General features: G+C 41.8%; 2 protein-coding genes across 4 annotated transcripts in view; one reads left to right on the top strand and one right to left on the bottom strand.

Moving 5' to 3' along the window:
- Positions 1 to 52: 52 nt before the first annotated feature.
- SLC25A4 (solute carrier family 25 member 4) lies at positions 53 to 3503 on the top strand. Its single transcript, XM_021708968.1, has 4 exons — positions 53 to 232; positions 934 to 1513; positions 2007 to 2147; positions 3033 to 3503. The coding sequence occupies exons 1-4, from the start codon at positions 53 to 55 to the stop codon at positions 3188 to 3190; spliced, it is 1059 nt and encodes a 352-aa protein (XP_021564643.1). The 3' UTR covers positions 3191 to 3503.
- A 6131-nt stretch (positions 3504 to 9634) lies between these two features.
- The window catches only part of CFAP97 (cilia and flagella associated protein 97), a 42842-nt gene continuing 31851 nt past the window's right edge, over positions 9635 to 20625 (bottom strand). The window contains exons 4-6 of one of the 3 annotated variants that reach the window (XM_008050792.1): positions 13836 to 13986; positions 12642 to 12748; positions 9635 to 11913 (exon numbers count right to left, since the gene is read on the bottom strand). In XM_008050792.1, coding sequence (XP_008048983.1) covers positions 11899 to 11913; positions 12642 to 12748; positions 13836 to 13986 — 273 coding nt within the window. In that variant the 3' untranslated portion in view covers positions 9635 to 11898. Of the gene's footprint in view, positions 12749 to 13835; positions 13987 to 20625 lie in introns of all 3 variants that reach the window. The other 2 variants (XM_008050791.1, XM_021708971.1) reach the window with 2 other exon arrangements.

Here is a 20625-nt window from a genome sequence, read left to right as displayed (position 1 = left end):
TCCGGGTGTCTAAATATGGAAACCCCCCCGGAGCCGGCCCCCCGCGAGCCAGATGCTGCGCCCGTGGCCGCCGCGGCGCCCCGTGGAGGCCCGAGGCCGGCGTCACCTTGTGACTTTCAAGATCCCCGGCCCGCCTTCCCCGCACCCATCTTTGCACGAGAACAGAAGAGCCACCGCGATTCCCAGGGACCGCGCGTCGCCGCGTGCACACCGACTGCTGCAGCGGGCTGACGTGATTGCCCTCCCCTTTATGTAACCTCTGCGAGACGGGCACGACGTCCCCTCCCCCGCCCCGCTGCACAGACCAAGAGGCAGAGGTTTGGAGAGAGGAACGATTTTCGGCGTCAACCCAGATCACCGTACTCGTCCTGTCCCCGCGCCTTTCCTCCCCCCTGCCTGGTCACTAAAGGGCTTCGCGTCATCCCGCAAAGGCCAGGCACCTTAGTGAGGAACAGCCCGATTTAAGAGTTCGAATTCCCATAACAAAACCCCTCGCAAACGGCTCAAAACAGCAGCTGCCCCCGAGTGACCGATTGCTTGGCTGGTGTGCTTGAAACGTTTCTGCTCGGCTGCCTGGTGGGTTCATTCTCTTCCTCTGTTAGAGCATCTGCTACTCACAGCCACTCTTCAGGGACACGAGAGTGCCGCCGAAGCACTGCAACCTCCTGTCCACCATGTCTGTTAAATCGGGAGCCTTTTGGGGAGAGAGGTCTTTATTCCTTCTATTTCCCACCCCTAGGGAAAATGCAATGAATAAATGACTACTTTTACCCAATTCAGTCATATCTGGGATAGGAACTTTTCCTTCAAACCCCCTGATAATGAAGGCAAAACCGAATAATTTTGACTTGTTGTCCAAGTAACATGTTTACTTGCATTTTCTCAATGTCCATTTGATTTACGCGTACATTTTTTCTTCAAAACGAAATCTAGGAAGTGCAAACCTCCTTTTTCTTCCGTCCTCCTCCCCTTCCTCCGCCCTGCTTGTCCTCTGTCCCGTTGCCTTCCCCCCGCACCCCCACCCAGGTCCAGCATGCCAGCAAACAGATCAGTGCCGAGAAGCAGTACAAAGGGATCATTGATTGTGTGGTGAGAATCCCCAAGGAGCAGGGTTTTCTCTCCTTCTGGAGGGGCAACCTGGCCAACGTGATCCGCTACTTCCCCACCCAAGCGCTCAACTTCGCCTTCAAGGACAAGTACAAGCAGATCTTCCTGGGGGGCGTCGATAGGCATAAGCAGTTCTGGCGCTACTTTGCCGGCAACCTGGCTTCCGGTGGGGCCGCTGGGGCCACCTCCCTTTGCTTTGTCTACCCACTGGACTTTGCCAGAACCCGGCTGGCTGCCGATGTGGGCAAGGGCGCTGCCCAGCGCGAGTTCAGTGGCCTGGGCAACTGCATCACCAAGATCTTCAAGTCTGATGGCCTGAAGGGGCTCTACCAGGGCTTCAGCGTCTCTGTCCAAGGCATCATCATCTACAGAGCTGCCTACTTCGGAGTCTATGATACTGCCAAGGGTGAGAGGCATGGGGTGGGGATTGGGAGGAGGAGGGTGCGTGGAGAGAGAGCCCACAAGACTTGCCACTCCCAGAGGACTTTACAGTCATCCTTTTTTCCCCCTAGTTTCTGGGCTGAAGTTTCAGAATGGGGAGGTGGTGTGGATAAATTAATAGCCGATTCTCCCTGTCCTCCACTGACCTAAACTCTGGCCTTGAGCTATTCAGAGAGGGAGACGGGAGCCTGATTCCCTCTAGACACAGCTGTAAACTTGAAGCCACTCAACATGCCCTGAACAACCAGCAGAACTCTGGCTTCCCTGGATCCAGAGAGGGAGGCATCTGACTCGTTTTGGCTGCCTGGTTGTCTGTGAGGCCCCCGCGCAGGGGGCGGTTCTGAAGTGCGGGGCGTGGAGGTGGCGGTGCAGAAGCCCCTTCTTCCCCTCCGCCTGCCTTCTGCCAGCTGCTGAGAGGAGTCACCTGTCGCCGTTTGGCTTCTTGGCTCTGCCCACAGGGATGTTGCCTGACCCCAAGAACGTGCACATTTTTGTGAGCTGGATGATTGCCCAGAGCGTGACGGCGGTTGCAGGGCTGGTGTCCTACCCTTTTGACACTGTTCGTCGTCGGATGATGATGCAGTCTGGCCGGAAAGGGGGTAAGCCTGTGCCCTCGTCCGCGTCTTCCTTCTTTTTTGCTCAAGGAGAACATTATTCTCCTTTCAGTCTTCGTTATTCTAAATTAATTGTCAAAATTACTTGATAAGGACTCAGGAAGGATTATATGACTTCTCCCCAACATTCTCAACTTTTAGGGAAAGGATTTTTTAAAACATTTTTATTAAAGCAATGATATGAACATAAGAAATAAGATATTTATAAATGAATTGAGCCAGGTGTCTAGCATTGTAGAGACCCTGGGTCTCTTCCCTTGGAGCTTTGGTGTAAAAACGAGGGAAAGGAAATAGTGAACTAGCTCATTTTAAAAAGAATCTGTCCCTTATCTAGTTGTCATGAGTGTTAGTGGGAGAGGGTATTTTGGCTGGATGAGAGGTGACCAAAAACAGTCTATTATGATAGGAAAAGTTTTAGCTTCTATAGGTTGAAACTTATGAAATTGCCATTTTTAAAGTGAAAAACAGTCTACTATTAACAGTTTCATATGGTTCAACCTAATAGTTATACCTTTTTATTTTAATTGTATAATCTGAGACCCTACAGGTCTCAGTCTGCTTATCCATAAAAAAGGCCACCACGTAGCTAATACTCCTGCCTGTCCTACTGGACTGTTGGATAGTCTATGAATTAGTTGGTTAATCGCCCCAGTTCGTCACTGATCTTGAGTTAACGGAGTGGGCGTGACAGGGGACCTGGCCTACCAGTCAAGCAAGGGAGATATCCAGCTGAACGCTGCACAGAGCTGAGGCTTCACGCCCAGGTGACTTCCATTTTGTAGAACTGCCTACAGCGTGTGCAGAAGCCTTTTAGGGCACAGTCTCTTTTCGCTAGCCTTCCGGAGTCCTCACCAGGGTTTGTCTCCACAGCCGACATCATGTACACGGGGACGGTCGACTGCTGGAGGAAGATCGCCAAGGACGAGGGAGGCAAGGCCTTCTTCAAAGGCGCCTGGTCCAACGTGCTGAGAGGGATGGGCGGGGCTTTTGTACTGGTACTGTATGATGAGATCAAAAAATACGTTTAATGGGATTAAAACACAACTTCACTGACACAGTGAACTTGCCCCACAAGTTCACAGATCCATTGTGTGGTTTAATAGACTATTCCTAGGGGAAGTGAAAAGATAGGTCTGGGTAGAACCAGACTGAAGGAATACCTCAGAAACAAATGCTTCATTGAGTGTTCATTAAACCACAAATGTATTTTGTATTTATTTTACATTTAAATTCTCACAGCAAATAGGAGATAACTTATCATACTTGTACAATTAACTGAAGAACTGATCATGAATAACTGAATATGATACATCAATAAAGACCACTTAATGCAGTTCTCTATTTTATTGAGCTCTTTTTTTTTTAGATTGGAAAATATAGTTTATTTAGAAAGTAAATTAGGGAGAAAGAGGAGATTCACCTCCCCAAGGTAGGGGAGGGGCTCAAAGCTTAAGGAAACACTGCCTGGCCATAGCCAAAGAGCACATGGCCACACCATAACTCAGCAAGGCAATGGCCAAACTCTTAACTGTTAAATGCATTTTTTAAAAAAACCATAAATGCACATTGTCTAGCGTAACTCACTTATCACCAAGCTTCTAAATGTCAGGTATGATATTGAATATGTATTATATGAGTACCTACAACATGCAGAGTTCTGTTTTTCAAACAAAGGCAGGTTATCTCTACCTTGCCCCATCCAGAGTTGATGTAGGCTAGAAAGTAGTAATAGGGAACATGGCTTCCATTGTCCCACCTTATTTTATGCTCTGTCGTGCAGTCATTAGAATTCTGAGGTTCTGCTAAAAGCTTTAAATCATCGTTTCAAGAACTTGGCATAATTAGGAAGTGCTCTGTTTTAGACCCTTTAGAGAACTGTGACACCTAGAATTTCAAGCTAATTTGACAATATTCCTTGAAAATGAGTTGTCAGTTCAGGCTACCATAACAAAGTACTATAGACTGATGGCTTATAAGCAACAAAAATTTACCTCACCCAGTTCTGTAGGCTGGAAGCCTGAGATCAAGGTGCCATATGGTTGGGTTCTGGTGAGGGCTCTCTTCTGAGTTGTAACCTACTGACTTCTCCCGGTATCCTCACGTGGCATAAAGAGAGTGAGAGGGCTCTCCGGGTATCCCTTCTATAAGGGCACTACTGCCATTTGTGAGGGCTCCGCCCTCGTGACCCAGTTACCTCCCAAAAGCCCTACCTCAATTACCATCACACTGGGGATTAAGATTTCAACTTACGAATTTTTTTTGGTGTTGGAACACATTCAGTCCATAACATCAGTTATTAAGATAGTGCTGAATACCTTTTTAGGCTATGTGGAAGACACAAAAAGAAAGCTGCCCTGAAAGGCGTTTAAATGGAAGAAAAGATGAAATGACATTATCAACTAAATTCATGTTTAACACAATCAATCTTGGTTGAGGAGGAACTGGAGGAGGAAAATGGAAGGGGGGGAGGAAGTGGTAGAAGATGAACTTAGAAAGAAAATAACCAGATTTATATACATGGGCACCAAAAGTATCCACCAGTACTTTTCTGTAACAGTTTATCAAGAGCTACAGGAAAAGCCAGTTTGGGATTTGACTCAGATTTGTGAGCAAAAGGAAGATAATTAGAATTTCAAGTTGGAAAGAAAGTACTTTTGGACCAGGAAAAGACCAAGCAGTTGACATAGTCCTGGCTTGTTGTGACTGATCTGGAGGACACGCGTCTCTGTATCCCAGCAGAGCTGAGAGGAGGCAGATGTCTTTTCCCTGTTTCTTGCAGGTATGGGGGGGTCTCTGTACTTCTGTTCCTTCCCCTGCTTCCCATAGGCCCTTCCACCTCATTCCTGCCTCCCCAGCAGTAAGTCAGCTGCTCTTTTACCACAATAACCACGGCACTTTGGGAGGCTGAGGTGAGTGAATTGCCTGAGCCCGCAGGTTCGAGACCCGCCTGGGCAACTTGACAAGGCCTCATCTCTACAATAAATCAAAAATTAGCCGGGCGTGGGAGCGCGCACCTGTAGTTCCAGCTACTTGGAAGGCTGAGGTGGAAGGATCACCTGTGCACAGCAGGTCGAGGCTGTGGTGGTTGTTAGCATGTCACTCACTGTACTCCAGCCTGGGCAAGAGCGAGACTTCAACTAAAAAAATAAAAATGGCTACTCGGAAGGCTGAGGCGGAAGGATCGCCGGAGCCCAGCAGGTCGAGGCTGCGGTGGCCGGGAGCGGCCGCTGCACTCCAGTCTGGGTGACAGAGTGAGACTCCAACTCAAAACAAAAAACAAAAAACCACAGTCTGGGTTTGCCAAGTCCAAGGCTACATCTGGCCTCCCTCAATCCTATCTCCTTGGGGCCAGGTGGCAGATGTGTTTCGTTGGAGGCTTCCCGGGCGCTTTGACTTCATGTCACCTTTCTTTCTAAGGATGACAGGAGTGCTGTTGTTGCTGATAAGAGAATAAGAGCAGAGCAGGATAGCAGGGCAGATACTCTGTGGAGCGTATCTAAAAGTGGGGCCGGCCCTTTTAGTATTTTCAAACCTTAAAAAAAGTGAACAGAAAAAAATTGTGGCCCTTGCAGGTATTGATGTCAACCTTCAGGATCATCTCAAATCCTGTAACTAGACTGAGGAGAGCAGAGATTGCAAGCACTTCTGCTGCCTGCCAAAAGCAAGCCGGTCTTAACTGGAAGATTCTATCATTCAGAGAAGGGGTCAACACACTTTTTCTCTAAAAGACCAGATGGTAAGTATTTTAGGATTTGCTGGCCAGATGGTCTTTGACACACCACAGCTGTTATATTGCACAAGCAACCCTGGACAAGACATAAAGGAAAGAGCTGTGTGTTCCAGAAAACTACTACAGATGCTGAAATTTGAATTTCAATATAATTTTCACATATTACAAAACTTTTTTGAGTCTGAATCTCACTCTCTTGTCCTGGCTGGAATGTTGTGGCACAATCATGGCTACCACAGCCTCACCTTGCTGGGCTCAAGCCATCCTTCCACCTCAGCCTCCCAAGTAGCTGGAACTGTAGGCACACACCACCACACCCAACTAATTTTATTGACTTATTGTAGAGATGAGGTCTTGCCAAATTGCCCAGGCTGGTCTTGAATCCCTGGGTTCAGGCAATACTCTGGTCTCCACCTCCAAAGTGCTAGGATTACAGGCATGAGCCACTGTGCCCAGCTTATTCTTTGGTTTACAAATGTAAACATAAAATGCATTCTTAGCTCACAGACCATACAAAAACAGGTGGCACTCTGCTTGCTGGATTTGGCCCATGGACCTATACTTTACTGACCCCTAATCTACAGCTTCAAGTTTTTTCCTACACATTTTTATACAAAACAACACAAGTATAACTTTAAAATAAATCCTAAAGGCTGGCGCGGTGGCTTACGCCTATCATCCCAGCACTTTGGGAGGCTGAAGTGAGAGGACTGCCTGAGCAAAGGTTTCAAGACCAGCCTGGGCAACTTGGCAAGACCTTGCCTCCACAATAAATAAAAAAATTGCCTGGGCATGGTGGCACATGCCTGTAGTTCCAGCTACTTGGAAGGCTGAAGTAGAAGGATCGCCTGAGTCCAGCAAGTCAAGGCTGCGGTGGCCGTGACTGTGCCACTGCCCTCCAGCCTGAGCGACAGTGAGACTCCAACTAAAATAAATAAATAAATAAATACATCCTAAAGAGTCCACAGGTTAAAACGAGGAAGTCACAGTCGAAATTTGAAAATATTTTGAGTTTAATGAAAATAAAAATGCCACATTATCAAAACTTGTTGGAAACAGCTATAAGCTATGCTTAGGAGAAATATATAGCCTTCAATGTCACTGTCAGAAAAAGAGGGCTGAGAGTCAGTAAACTACACATCTATTTTAAGAAGTTAGGAAAAAAAATAGCAAATTAAATCCTAAGAGTGAAGCCAGAAGGAAATAATGTAACAGTAGAATTAGTAAAGGGACAAGAATGCCAGTTAGATTGTATGTGGAAAAGGCAAAACTTTTAGAATAAAGCAGAGTAATTCATACCTGGAGGAGAGGGAGGAGGAGGAAGGGGGGAGGGAGAGGAGAAGAGGAAGGAGTCGAGAAGAACAAAGCATTCCTAAACTTGAAAATCAGCCACAGCCAGCTCAGTGACTCAGCCTGTAATCCCGCACCTTGGGAGGTTGAGGTGAGTGGATTGCCTGAGCCTGCAGGTTCGAGACCCGCCTGGGCAACTTGGCGAGACCTCATCTCTACAATAAATCAAAAAAGTTGCCAGGTGTGGTAGCACACGCCTGTAGTTTCAGCTACTCGGAAGGATCGCCGGAGCCCAGCAGGTCGAGGCTGCGGTGGCCGTCGAGGCTGCGGTGGCCGGGAGTGGCCACTGCACCCCAGTCTTGGTGACGGAGTGAGACTCCAACTCAAAAAAAAAAAAAAGAAAATCAGCCACAATTTCCAAAATGTAGGAACTAAACTTCATTTTTTTCTTGTGAAAACTACCATTGGAACACAGATCCCTTAAGAACTTAGAACCATTGTTTGTAATCATTTTGGAGGGACTATCCCAATTCTTTTACAATCTTATAACAGTGGATGTGAAATTAGATTCATATGAAAAAACCCTCTCAGTAAATTTTAGTAAAATAATGACATTACCTCATAAGTTTTATTTTGTAAGGCAGTAAAACCTCAAAAATGCCATCTAGAACAAAGAGTGTAACTTATCTGAACTTGCCAATCAGATTTTGAAATGGAGGCACAGAACATTACGGTGGCTCCAGAAATATCTCTAAGTGGATTAAAAAAACCATCACTAGAATTTAAAAATCAAAATGTTCTGCTATAGTGTAATGCTATTTGCTCTAAGCATTCTTTAACGTCATAGTTGATAGCTCAGATATGCTACTGCAGAAGCTACTCAGTGATTCATTTCAATGGCACTACTTTTATTAAAATCTTATTTTAAAATTTCTAAGCTGATATCATCACAGCAAGTTTTAAAAAGTGTTAACTAGTCATATATAAAATACATGTGATACTGCCCTGCATTGGCTAGTTTAAAAAAAATTCTTTCATGCACTAAAAAAGTCCATTGCATTGAAGTGCCATAACAATTTCACCAAAAGAATTAGATGATGTGATTTAAAGAATGCTGATCAAGAATGTAATTTTAAGCAAATTCTTTTGCACATAAATGCTATGGGAGTAGGGGACAAAAACAAACTGGAATTATCTTTTAGAAGGCGGGCCCCTTGTAGTACAGGCTTCCCCCTTGAGGTAAGTGCCCCAGGAACCCATCAGCAACTGGGTGCAGTGGCTCACGCCTGTCATCCCAGCACTTTGGGAGGCGGAGCGAGAGGATTGCCTGAGCTCAGGGGTTCAAGACCAGCCTGGGCAACTTGGTGAGACCTAGTCTCTACAATAAGTAAAAAAGATGAGCCCGGTGTGGTGGTGCATGCCTGTGATTCCAGCTGCTTGGAAGGCTGAAGTGGAAGGATCGCCTGAGTCCAGCGAGTCAAGGCTGCAGTGGCCATAAGCGCGCCACTGCATTCCAGCCTGGGCGACAGAGTGAGACTGTGACTCAAAAAAAAAATTAATTAATTAATCAATAAAGGGAACCCACTGGCCTCAGTATGCCAGGTAGCGTTGTAAGAGGCTGTGTTCGGCTTCAGGGACCTCTTCGGGGGGAGATTCTTTCAACACGCGTGCCCATCTCACGACGGGCGACTTGCAAGCGCACCTGCCCGCACTGTGCCGAGTGTTCAGCGGTTTGAGCCAAAGTGGCATGACGCCCCCCCCCCGTCTTCATCCCGTCTCGCCCTGAGCAGTTTTGTTTGTTTGCTTCCCCGGGCCAAGACCGTTTTCAAGGGAAATGTTTTGCTGTCGATGCGAAGGTAAAACCAAAAATGGCAGAAGCCCCAAAAGGCTTCAAAATTGATGAGTTCAAAAACAGAGCACTGAGTCAGAGAGTACTCTGAAGGTGACTGAAGTTTAGATATGTAAGAATAAATACACAATTTTTTTTTGAGTCGGAGTCTCCCTCTGCCGCCCAGACTGGAGGGCAGCGGCCGCTCCCGGCCCCCGCAGCCTCGACCCGCCGGCTCCGGCGATGCTTCCGCCTCGGCCTTCCGAGCAGCCGGAACTACGGCGCGCTACCACGCCCGGCTGATTTTTGATGTATGGTCGAGATGAGGGCTCGCCAAGTTGCCCAGGCGGCTCTCGAACCCGCGGGCTCAGGCCATCCACTCAGCTCAGCCTCCCAAGGCGCGGGATGACAGGCTGAGCCGCCGAGCCCGGCTAGGAACAAATACACAATTTTTAATAAATAATTTCTAGGTTTCCCCCCATACTTTCAAAGATATAAATCGTTGATACTGTTCTTCCAACTTCATTCTCACTAAGTCTTGTCAGGAACATAAGAGTTGTTACTCTAATATTCAAAATAACAACAAGATAATGCATTTTAGAGATAAACATAGGATCAACTCAGTTATCTTTAATGCTTTTATTTCTTTACTATGCCAAGCTAGTTCTTCATGTCTAAAACATATTACAATGGACTAGGAAATTTAAAAGGATGTTGGTTTTAAGTTTCTTATTCCTCTTTACTCATGGAAATAATTAACCATTAAGCACATTTTCTAGGATGGTATACAAGGTTAAGACTTTGGCATTTAAGATATTAAATTTTTAAAACGAATTTAGCTATTAAAATATGATAAGTTCGCATCTTCAACTTTATATTGGTCTTAATATATTTCCTAGTAGGCAATACTTGAACCTGAAGATGAGAAGCACAAGCATACCCATCACAATCACCTTTTTAAAGTTAGGTATCCGTTTTGGACACTTGGTTTGATGGGTTGAAAACAACTGCATTACACCATAGTTATAAGCAAACCCGTACACTTTATTTGAAGAAAGCAGCTTTTTAGGGAGATTGAGAAAGGAAGCAGAGGGTGTATGAAATAACAGCTGCTGCCTAAGAAATAATTTTAATAGTTGAAAATTTTCATAGAATCTTCCTAAAAAGGATTAGACATTAGTGTAACATTTGAAAGAGATGAAAATAACTCAGGAATCTGGCTTAATAACTAGGCCTCAGATCACTACTTTCTTGTTATTGATGTAAACCTTTAACGTACATACATTAATTAAGTCAACCTAATATCAAATCAGGTGATAGACAGATCATCCTTTACATTTTTACGCTCTTGAAAATGAAGAATAATATGCTTATGATTTTTTTCATTAACATGGCCCCAAGTCATAATAACTTCAAAGTTCCTTGACGTGTATCAAGAACACCACCTTTTCAACTCCTGTCTGTTTATATTCATCAATATAAGTAACCATAACAAAATTATAAATTGTTTTAAAAAGATCGTTGCTCTTCCTGACTTTTACTTCAAGTTGGATCCCTGTTATAAGTAATACTTACATGAACTTCCCTTTTTAAAGAGTAAAAACTGAAGACATTAAATTAACATCTAAAATCAAAGTACGCTTTATCTATAAAACTACTGTGTATTGTGGCCTAACACGTGCCAGCAAAGATAATATAAAATGTACTCAGAGACAAATGCCATTATGAATATGAAAGGTTTTATGTGTTTTTTTCCAAACAACTTAAAAAATCATTTTTAAAAACCTGACTAAGTCACTATTGGGCAGACGCTCAAATGCTGAATTTAAAATTTAAAATTCAGCATTACCTTCTCTTTCCTGAAAGATAAGTTGTTATATAAACATTAAAAGTGCAGTAAGTTAAAACAAAATAAAACACAGCCTTGGTTTAGTGTAGCTAAAAGCTTATAAATTCAGCAGGTGTAACAACCTGTTCACCAGAATAGAGCATCGAAATAAACACTAGCCCAAAGAAAGCAGCAGAAGCTCATAGCCATGCTATGGCCCCAAGAATGTCCTTAACTTCCCTGATCCCAGACTTCACATGCCCTCTCCTAAACAACATCTGCTAATACACACTAAAACCAAGAAATATTGAATTGACGTTTAGCAAAATGCACTTTGGCTTACTTCTATAGGTATTAAGAAAAAAGAAGTTCAGCACACATGATAGAGAATTTGAGCACCAAAACATTAAAAAACAAATCTTATGTGGCTACAGATAAAAAACTCATATTGGAAAAAGAAAGATTTGTCATTTAACATGGAAATGTTCCAATTCTAAGGGTAAACTGAAAAGACTAGTAATTAAAAACAGTGGTAACTATGAGATCTCATATTTTGTTATATAAGAGCCTGTATTCGAATTTCAAAAGTCAACTGTATCACATCCTATCTGCCATGACCAATCCCCTCAACCTTACTAGGTCTTTAAGAATAGGACTGTTAAAAGTGATACTTCTAGGATTCAACCAAATAAAGCAAAGCAAGAAAATTAGCTAATATTTAAAGCAGTAGACTCAATAAATGTGTGATTTATTTCCCCTGTTGCTCATAGTTTTCTTTTTCAGCATTTATAAATACTAGCTGGAATTTCTAAAGCATTTCTTATTCTAAGTCTTTCTTATTAACACAATAAATACTAAACCTTCACATACATGCTAACAGTATCACTTAAAACACTGTTTTGACACAGCTCAGGATCTGCTTCTTGGCTCTTCAAGCTGGTGGCACAATTTTACTGATTCAACAAATACTTGTTTTTGATGCAACTGATCTTGTCCTTGGACAAACTATTCACGAGGCAATAGACTGTAGCTCTGAAGCCAACCTCATTTCTTAGAATCATTAACAGGACTTTACCTGAATGTATAAAAACACAAAAAAATAGAGACTTTAAAAGTTAGACTTTCTAGTATTCACAGTTTGAAATGGTTTGGGATGGTTGGTCAAATTTTTAAGCTCTACCTAAGCACACATACATAAACTGGCTACCTCTGGTGAATCACAAGAACTGCCCCAGGATAACCTTCTCTCAAGCTGCCCATCAAATCTAAATCAGCTCCATCAAAACAGATTTCAAGATTTGCTTCATAATAAGAAAGTAATCAACTTATGAGTCATACTTCATAAGTTCTACAGCAAATAAAAAACAAAGTTAGCCAAATTCAGGAGCTAAGCTCATGGTATAAAGCTTACAAGAAATGGAAATAACATAAAGTGATAAAAGTATATAGTGAACATCTTGGGTTCAACATGCAGTGATACTATTATCAGTGTTTTGTAAGCGTGACAACTGAATCAGTTTCTATACTGAAAAAATATACATGCATACTACTCTTTCTCTAATACATATACATCTCATAAATACATCCTCAAAGGAAACACTGATTTTATATTAAATTGTTTTTGACAACAATTTTGCACTGAATAACAATAAATTACAACTCACTGTTGTATACCTTAAATCGCTAAAACAGTATTATAGATGTTTACACAGAGAATTATAGTAATATGCAAGAGCACTTTGATAAAAAGTGGATGAGCAACATTTACAGTAAAAAAAGGTTTTATAACCAAGCTGTACGGACATTAGGAGGTTTAGGTCTTAGCGAGTGGCCACTGGATGTGTCAAAAGCTGATCGCTCACTCTTACAACTGAGCCCACTAGTAGTGCTGGATGTCCTGGAAGCTCCTCCTGAAAATATACAAAGAAATATGCGAATTATTTAAACGAAATGCATAAATCATCATTTGAGAAACTTCTTGTCCTCTGAACTTTTACGTCCAGACAGACTAGTTTTTCTGCCATATCCTACGTACATCTAATAGTTTAATGCAATGATTCCCAACTAGGTATGCACTTCAGAATTCCCATGGAACTTAAAAACATAATAATGTGTTCAGATTCCACATGAGGCAATTTTGATTCACTAGATTTGGAGTGGGAATAAATGTTTTCAAAAGCTTCTAATAATTCAGTGAAATAAAAAACACTTTGCAAAACCATTTATATATTTATTCAACAAATAACTTACTGCATTCAAAGCACAATACACAAGTATGAGTTACTAGAACAAGACCCTATTTTAGTCATTATACCAAGGAAGCAATGTTTGTAGAATGAATAAATGGAATTACTAGTCATTTGAGTGTTTAAGACTCACATGAACATTGGGAAGTTGTGGCATTTATAAGTATTGGCTTCTATTTTCTATGAAGTTTAGAATACATACATCAAGTAACAGCATAGACTTCTATAAAGGAAAATGTTGCATACCCTAGTACTAAATGATCACTCCATTCCTATATTTTCTGAGGCAAACAACTGACTAGGTCTGTAACTGATTACATAGCAGGCATTAAGAGTTATTTTATCTGACAACTCTAATTTTATTTCAGTTATCCAATGAAGAAGAACAAGCGCACATAAGGGCTGGAAGATATTAGCAATTATTCTTGACTAGCTGGAAGAATGTTTCAGCAACTTTTAAATAGCACATATATTCATTTCTACCTTTAATCATTTAATATTGAAATTAAAAGTCCCTCTAAGAAACTACTTTTAATTGTGTTACCTCCTGGTTTTCTTCTTGTGCTGTCACTACATGCTGTAAACGAAACCAAGTACACTAATACAAATAAGACAAAACACACGCAATTGAGAAATAAGAGAACGAACTCCACAAGTTAGCATTTTTAAGCTCTATTAAGAACATGTTTCACTGTAAAAGAAAAAGGTTGAAAGATACAAATAAGTACAACATAGTTGTGAATATGCTCACTTAATGGGCTGTATTGGCCAAGAGTGGATCTCACTCGTCTCGAAGACGGCGTTGAGCTGAGATAGCCCATATTGCGATGATAGTCCATCAGTTGTTCTGAGCGTTTCATGCCAGCTGTTGGTTTCACAGCTTCAAGCCTTTTCAGTAAAGCCTTCATTAAAGACAATTTGAAAGTCAAGGTTAAACAGCAGTAGTTTTTAAAAAGGCAAACACGTTCTAGATCCTGAAATTCAGTCAACGAAGTAGGAAAGTTTTAAATTACTCCTGACATACGAGGGTCAAAAAATACTTCAAATAATGTACTTTCAGAAACATCCAAGAGTTTTTGCCTTTCCTACACTTACCCAAATCACTATGATTTAACAACTCACCCTAGGCATACCTGTCTTGTGCCAGGTTACAATCCTAGAAAAGGTGTTGTAAGCCCAGTTTTCTCATAGGAACCACACAATGGGAGTCATAACGCTAAGACCCTAGAGATGACACAAACCCGTCTAAAAGCCTGTAAATTCTACATACACATATTACAGATCAATGGATTTCAACCTGTTTACTTTGTAGTCCTGCCTCATGGGCTGCAAGGACACTGAGGAAAGGCCCATGGGCAGGGGCCTCAGATTTCCCACCAATTTCTCCCAGCCCAGCTATGTTTTTTGTATTACCTGTTTTATATACTGAAGATTCTGCATAAAATTCACTTTGGAAAAAAAAGTTTTTGCTGTTAAGAAGTTTGAAAACCAGTTACTGTAGATAAAACTTCGAAAAAGATACACAAACCAATTAGCCATGATAACATAGTATCCAATAACATGGTAGTTTCTATGATTCAGTCAGAGTCTAATGAATAATGCTCCTAATTTCATCTGTAATTCTTAAATAAAAAGGTGGAAGAGTTTCTGTTTGCTTTTCACAGGCATCACTGAGAAAGGAATATTTAGGTAGACTACATGGCTTGAGGAACTGATCCATGGTTATGTTTTACTATTTTATTTATTGACTTAAACTTTCTCTGAAGCAAGCTGATCTTATTTGAAAAGGGTGTGCTGGGCCGGGCTCAGTGGCTCAGCCTGTAATCTCGTGTTTTGGGAGGCCAAGGTGAGTGAATTGCCTGAGCCCATGGGTTCGAGACCCGTCTGGGAGACTTGGCGAGACCTCACTTCTACAATAAATCAAAAAATCAGCCGGGCGTGGTAGCACGCGCCTGTAGTTCCGGCTACTAGAAAGGTGAAGGCAGAAGGATCGCCGGAGCCCAGCAGGTCAAGGCAGCGGTGGCTGGGAGCGGCCACTGCAATCCAGTCTGGGCGACAGAGTGAGACTCCAATAAAAAAAAAAAAAAACAAACAGGCATGGTGGCGTGCACCTGTGGCTCCAGCTACTCAGAAGGCTGAGGCAGAAGGATCGCTGGCGCCCAGCAGGTCGAGGCTGCGGTGGCTGGGAGTGGCCACTGCACTCCAGTCTGGCGACAGAGTGAGACTCTGACTCAAGAAAAAGAAAAAAGAAAAGAGTGTGCTGACACGAAAAAAATCTGCCTCTTGCATTCAGTCATAAGAGAAGTTTTCTCAGTACAATCTTTTTTTCTTCTTCCTTTTATTATGGTAAAATATACATAGATTTTACCATTTTAACCATTTTTAAGCACACAGTTCTGTGGCATTTACTACATTCATATGTTGTTAAATAGCACCATGGCTTCCTAAACTTTTCCTCCACTTAGTGTTTGCGCTTACCATTTCACCACTTGCCTTTCTTTCCTGAGGTTTCATTATCACAGCAATTCCAAAGAAGGGATAGACCGGGGAAGAAGAAGCCAAAATATTCAAGGGAGAGTAGCTTAGAAAGTGGAGAGGAGGGTGTGTAGAAAAAAACTGAGGCTTGGAGACAAATGACAGAGGTGCCAAACACACGGAGACCAGCTGGGAGAACTCCCTTACTGCCTGCCTGCTGACATTCCTTTTTTCTCAACTTTTAGCTTTCACTAGCTAGAAAGGAATCAGCTCCTCAATGAAATCTTGCCCATCTAGTGATAGAGGTTCTCTCTGCTGAGCTGAGAGTTATGATATGAAAATGGTTCCACCGACCATAAAGTCTGTGTTCTTTCCATCATAACACATCATCTTTCTCTCTTTGCAGACAGAAACCGTGTAATTTAGGTGCCCAAACCCGCTGGAATTTTATCTGCTTGCAGTTTTTTGTTTTTGTTTTTTGAGTTGGAGTCTCACTCCGTCTCCCAAGCTGGAGTGCAGTAGCATGCTCACAGCCAACCCAAGCGATGACCCGCTGGGCTCCGGCGATCCTTCCGCCTCAGCATCCCAAGTCGCTGGAACTACAGGCGCGCGCTACCACACCTGGCTAATTTTTTGGTTTGTTGTAGAGACGAGGTCTTGCCAAGTTGCCCAGGCTGTTCTCGAACCCATGGGCTCAGGCAGTCTGCTCACTTTGGACTCCCAAAATGCTGGGATTACAGGCTTGAGCCACCGTGCCTGGTCTGCTTGCAGTTTTTAACTGTGCAGGATACTTCCTATGCGTCACATCTTCAATGTATTTTGCGGGCAGAGTGTCATTTGCTATTCTCTCTGATTATCTTATTAATAGTCACTGAGCTGTACAGGGTGGAAAGGACAGAAAACTCGGTATTTCTCAGTTATTTTCTAATTTTGTTTTTTTTGCTGGTAGACATCTCAGTGTTTACTGAACTCCTAATGTCCTAAATTTATTTGGTTGGATGTACATTTTTCTTTTTTAAATTTCAGGAAAATTGCAATTCTAACTCATCAGATATAAAACAATATAAAATAACGTGATCAAAATCAGTTTTGAAATAATTGGACAATAAGGCAAAAAGCAAACCCATTATGCAGTCTGTAATGTCAATTATCAAGTTTACCTGCAGAAACTTAAGGAAATGAGATAAATGATTTGGCTCATGTACTTAGATCACATGGAGCCATACTGTGTGTCTGTCTGAGTGTCATGTGAACATAGCAAGCTAAGCAAAAGTTAAAGGAAAGATTTGAGAAACAGTTAGAAACAACAGTTGCTTATAGTAATAATATCAAAATACCAAGTGTTGATTACAGTGTAAACCCCAAAATCAAAGGTTTATATATTTTAATTTGGTCTTCTACTTAGTAACTCCTAGGGAAAACTTGAAAATGATTAGTTCAAGCCGGGCTCGGTGGCTCAGCCGGTAATCCCACGCCTTTGGGAGGCTGAGGTGAGTGGATTGCCTGAGCCCGCGGGTTCGAGACCCGCCTGGGCAGCGAGACCTCATCTCTAGAATAAATCAAAAAATTAGCCGGTGTGATAGCGTGCGCCTGTAGTTCCAGCTACCTGGAAGGCTGAGGTGGAAGGATCGCCAGAGCCCAGCAGGTTGAGGCTGCGGTGGCCGGGAGCGGCCACTGCACTCCCGTCTGGGCGACAGAGCAAGACTCCAACTCAAAAAAAAAAAAAAGAAAGAAAATGATTAGTTCAAAATGCTGTAACAATTGTAACAGAGTGATAAAAAATGTAAGCTATCTAGTCAAAAAGACCTGGGCTTAAATTTTGGCTCTGCCACTGACTGTGTGTTGGACAAATTCCTTGATAGGGATACTAATAATGAAATAAACTCAGAGTCAGTAGTAAGTAAGATAATGCATATAAGGGGAGTTTAGAACAGTGCCTAGCAACTAGTAAGGACTTATTAAAATTAATGATGCCACTAATATTCCTTCATATTATTTTTTAGTTGTCTGACATGCAATGGTATTATCTTTCCCACTAAGTCATAAATTATATGACAGGGCAGTATTTTTTAATTTTATATTTCTTCTTGACTTATTATATAAGACATAGCAGACATTAACAAATATTTGCCACTCAAATCAGATTGCAATAGTGAATTCCAAATAGTTTTTCCAATTTTACTGGAAATTATATATATTTAAGATAAACAACTTACTTTATATATATGTACATGTATATATGTAGTGAAATGACCACCACAAGCTAGTTAACACATCCATCATCTCACATAGTTACCGTTTTTTTATGTGGGTGGTGAAAACACTTAAAGATCTACCCTCTTAGCAAACTTCAAGTACACAAGGTATAATGCTTCCATTGTGCAAGATGACTAAGTCCTAGATAGGTAATGTACAGCACAGTGACTCTAGTCAACAGTGTATACTTATCCAAATATTTCTTTTACATCCAGGAAGTATCATGCTTTTTGGAAAAAAAAATTAACCTAGCCTGTATCCTGCCCATGTTTCGATGTAGGAAGTCTTTAAACAAATGAATGAACAAATTATGCGTTGAGGATTTCTACAGATGTCAGAAGAGGAGAGTTGCTTTACTGTTTCTAACAAGATGAAGCAAAGACCTAGTAAAGGCATTAAAAGTAGCAACTGTGCTCTACTCAGGGAAGACCAACATGACTACTCTACATTTTTGAATAGCCGGAGTCATGCTTAGTTATCATTAGCTTGCTTTCTTCTATGGAAGGAGATGATAGACCATAACCAGAAAAGGAGGAAAGCCAGATTAAGTAAACTACAGATTACTTCAAGATTTTAGAACCAACGTAGGGATTAGTCATACTAGGTATGAGATTTGCCATAAATCTTCACCTTTGTGACAACATATCATGCTTTTAATTATTCTATATAAGAGGTCTAAAATTACTGATGAAGACTAGGAGACAAAGAACAGAGAGAATTTTAATGGTCATTTAATGTTTTTAAGAACAATCTAAATTTATACATGCCTTTTATTTTAAAAATAATATTTTAATACAGGAACTGTGTCAAACGTTGTCTACTTATTTGTATTTTGCTGAATTTAAAGTTGATTAATGGAGGCCAGGTGTGGTGGCTCAAGCCTATGATCCCAGCACTTTGTGAGGATGAGGCGAGAGGACTGCCTGAGTTCAAGGGTTCAAGACCAGCCTGGGCAACTTGGTGAGATCTCATCTCTACAATAAATTAAAAAATTAGCTGGGCATGGTGGCATGTGCCTGTAGTTCCAAATACTTGGAAGGCTGAGGCAGAAGGTTCACCTGAGTCCAGCAGGTTGAGACTGCGGTGGCCATGAGTGTACCACCGCACTCCAGCCTGAGCAACAGAGTGAGACTCTGACTTTAAAAAAAATTGATTAATGAGCTAGGCGAAATGGCGCACACCTGCAGTTCTAGCTTTTCAGATGGCTGAGGTAGGAGAATCACTTGAGCCCCCTCTAAAAAAACAAAACAACAAATGACTAATGACGGTTATAAATTTATACACACAGATACAATATGTGTATATAAAATCTTAGAAAGTAAAAACGAAGAGATAACTCCTTCTGGGCTCTGCGTTCCAATCCTGATACTAATTTCTGTAGGAATCTTACTTAGTCCTTGAGTTTGCTTTTATTACTTCCTCTCACCCTGCCTGCCTTCTTTCACGCCTGACACACATTTTAAAGAATGAAATGACCTCATTTCTTATTAGAGGGAAAAGTCAAACAATAAACTGTCATTGACTACTCTCTTTCTGCTAAGATTTTTTTAGTAGAATTATGGTAATATGATAATTCATATTATGTTCAAATGAAGATAAAGTTTAGAAAGCACGTTTCAAATTCATGATTTAAAAAAATAGTCTCCTTTTTGTAAATTACAAAGTTATCTAATATAATTGAGGCTCTCTACTGTATGAAATTACTACTGGATAAAAACGCCCTCTACTGGATAAAATTCATTTTTCTTTATAATTTCCTTATTTTTGTTTGGATGTAATGTCTAATGAGAGGAAGGTAATATCTGCCTATTTAAACAAATAATGAGGAAGATCTCAAAACTCAACAAAAGGCATACTGATAGTATGCTTTTAACTCTTGAGCATAGGACTCAATTTTACACAATATCCTTACCTTTCTTCTCTACCTTCTCTGCACAGCACTGAAGTATTTTCCTTTAAATAGCCTCAGAATTGCTAATACACTAATATAAGAGTACAAGAACAAAAACCTTTTAATCATCATACCTGTTAGCTACCTGACCTGGTCCCTGCCACTGGAGATGGAGCAAAGGAAAAAATGCAAATCAGGGCCGGGCACGGTGGCTCATGCCTATAATCCCAGCACTTGGGAGGCTGAGGTGAGAGGGTTGCCTGAGCCCACGAGTTCAAGACCAGCCTGGGCAACTTGGTGAGACCTCATCTCTACAATAAATCAAAAAATTAGCCAGGCATAGTGGTGCATGCTTGTAGTTTCAGCTACTTGGACAACTTAGGCAAAAGAATCACCTGAGCCCAGTAGATTGAGGCTGTGGGAGCCGTGAATGTGCCATTGCACTCCAGCCTGGGTGACAGAGTGAGACTCCAATTAAAAAAAAACCAAAAACAAACCGCAAATTATAAAAATTATAAAGCAATAGCCCTGCTTGTGAAGTGCACTTGACACAGAAATAACTACAAAAGTATGTCTGTGTGTGCACATGCACATGTGCTCTGAAGATACAACCTAGCACACAGATTTAAAAGTATATCAGCTGGGCGCAGTGGTTCATGTCTGTAATCCCAGCACTTTGGGAGGCGGAGGTGAGAGGACTGCCTAAGTCCTTGGGTTCGAGACCAGCCTGGCAAACATGGTGAGACCCTGTTCTACAATAAATTTATAAAAATTAGCTGGGCATGGTGGCCCATGCCTGTAGTTTCAGCTACTTGGAAGGCTAAAGTGGAAGATTCACCTGAGCCCAGCAGGTCAAGGATGCAGTGACCAAGATCATGCCACTGCACTCTAGCCTGGGTGACAGAGTAAGACTCTAACT

Source organism: Carlito syrichta, unplaced genomic scaffold (assembly GCF_000164805.1).
Source record: "Carlito syrichta isolate Samal-C Ts95f unplaced genomic scaffold, Tarsius_syrichta-2.0.1 Scaffold153679, whole genome shotgun sequence".
NCBI lineage: Eukaryota > Metazoa > Chordata > Mammalia > Primates > Tarsiidae > Carlito > Carlito syrichta.
The sequence above is the reverse complement of the archived record's forward strand: the minus strand, read 5'-3'. Positions and strand labels throughout refer to the sequence as shown.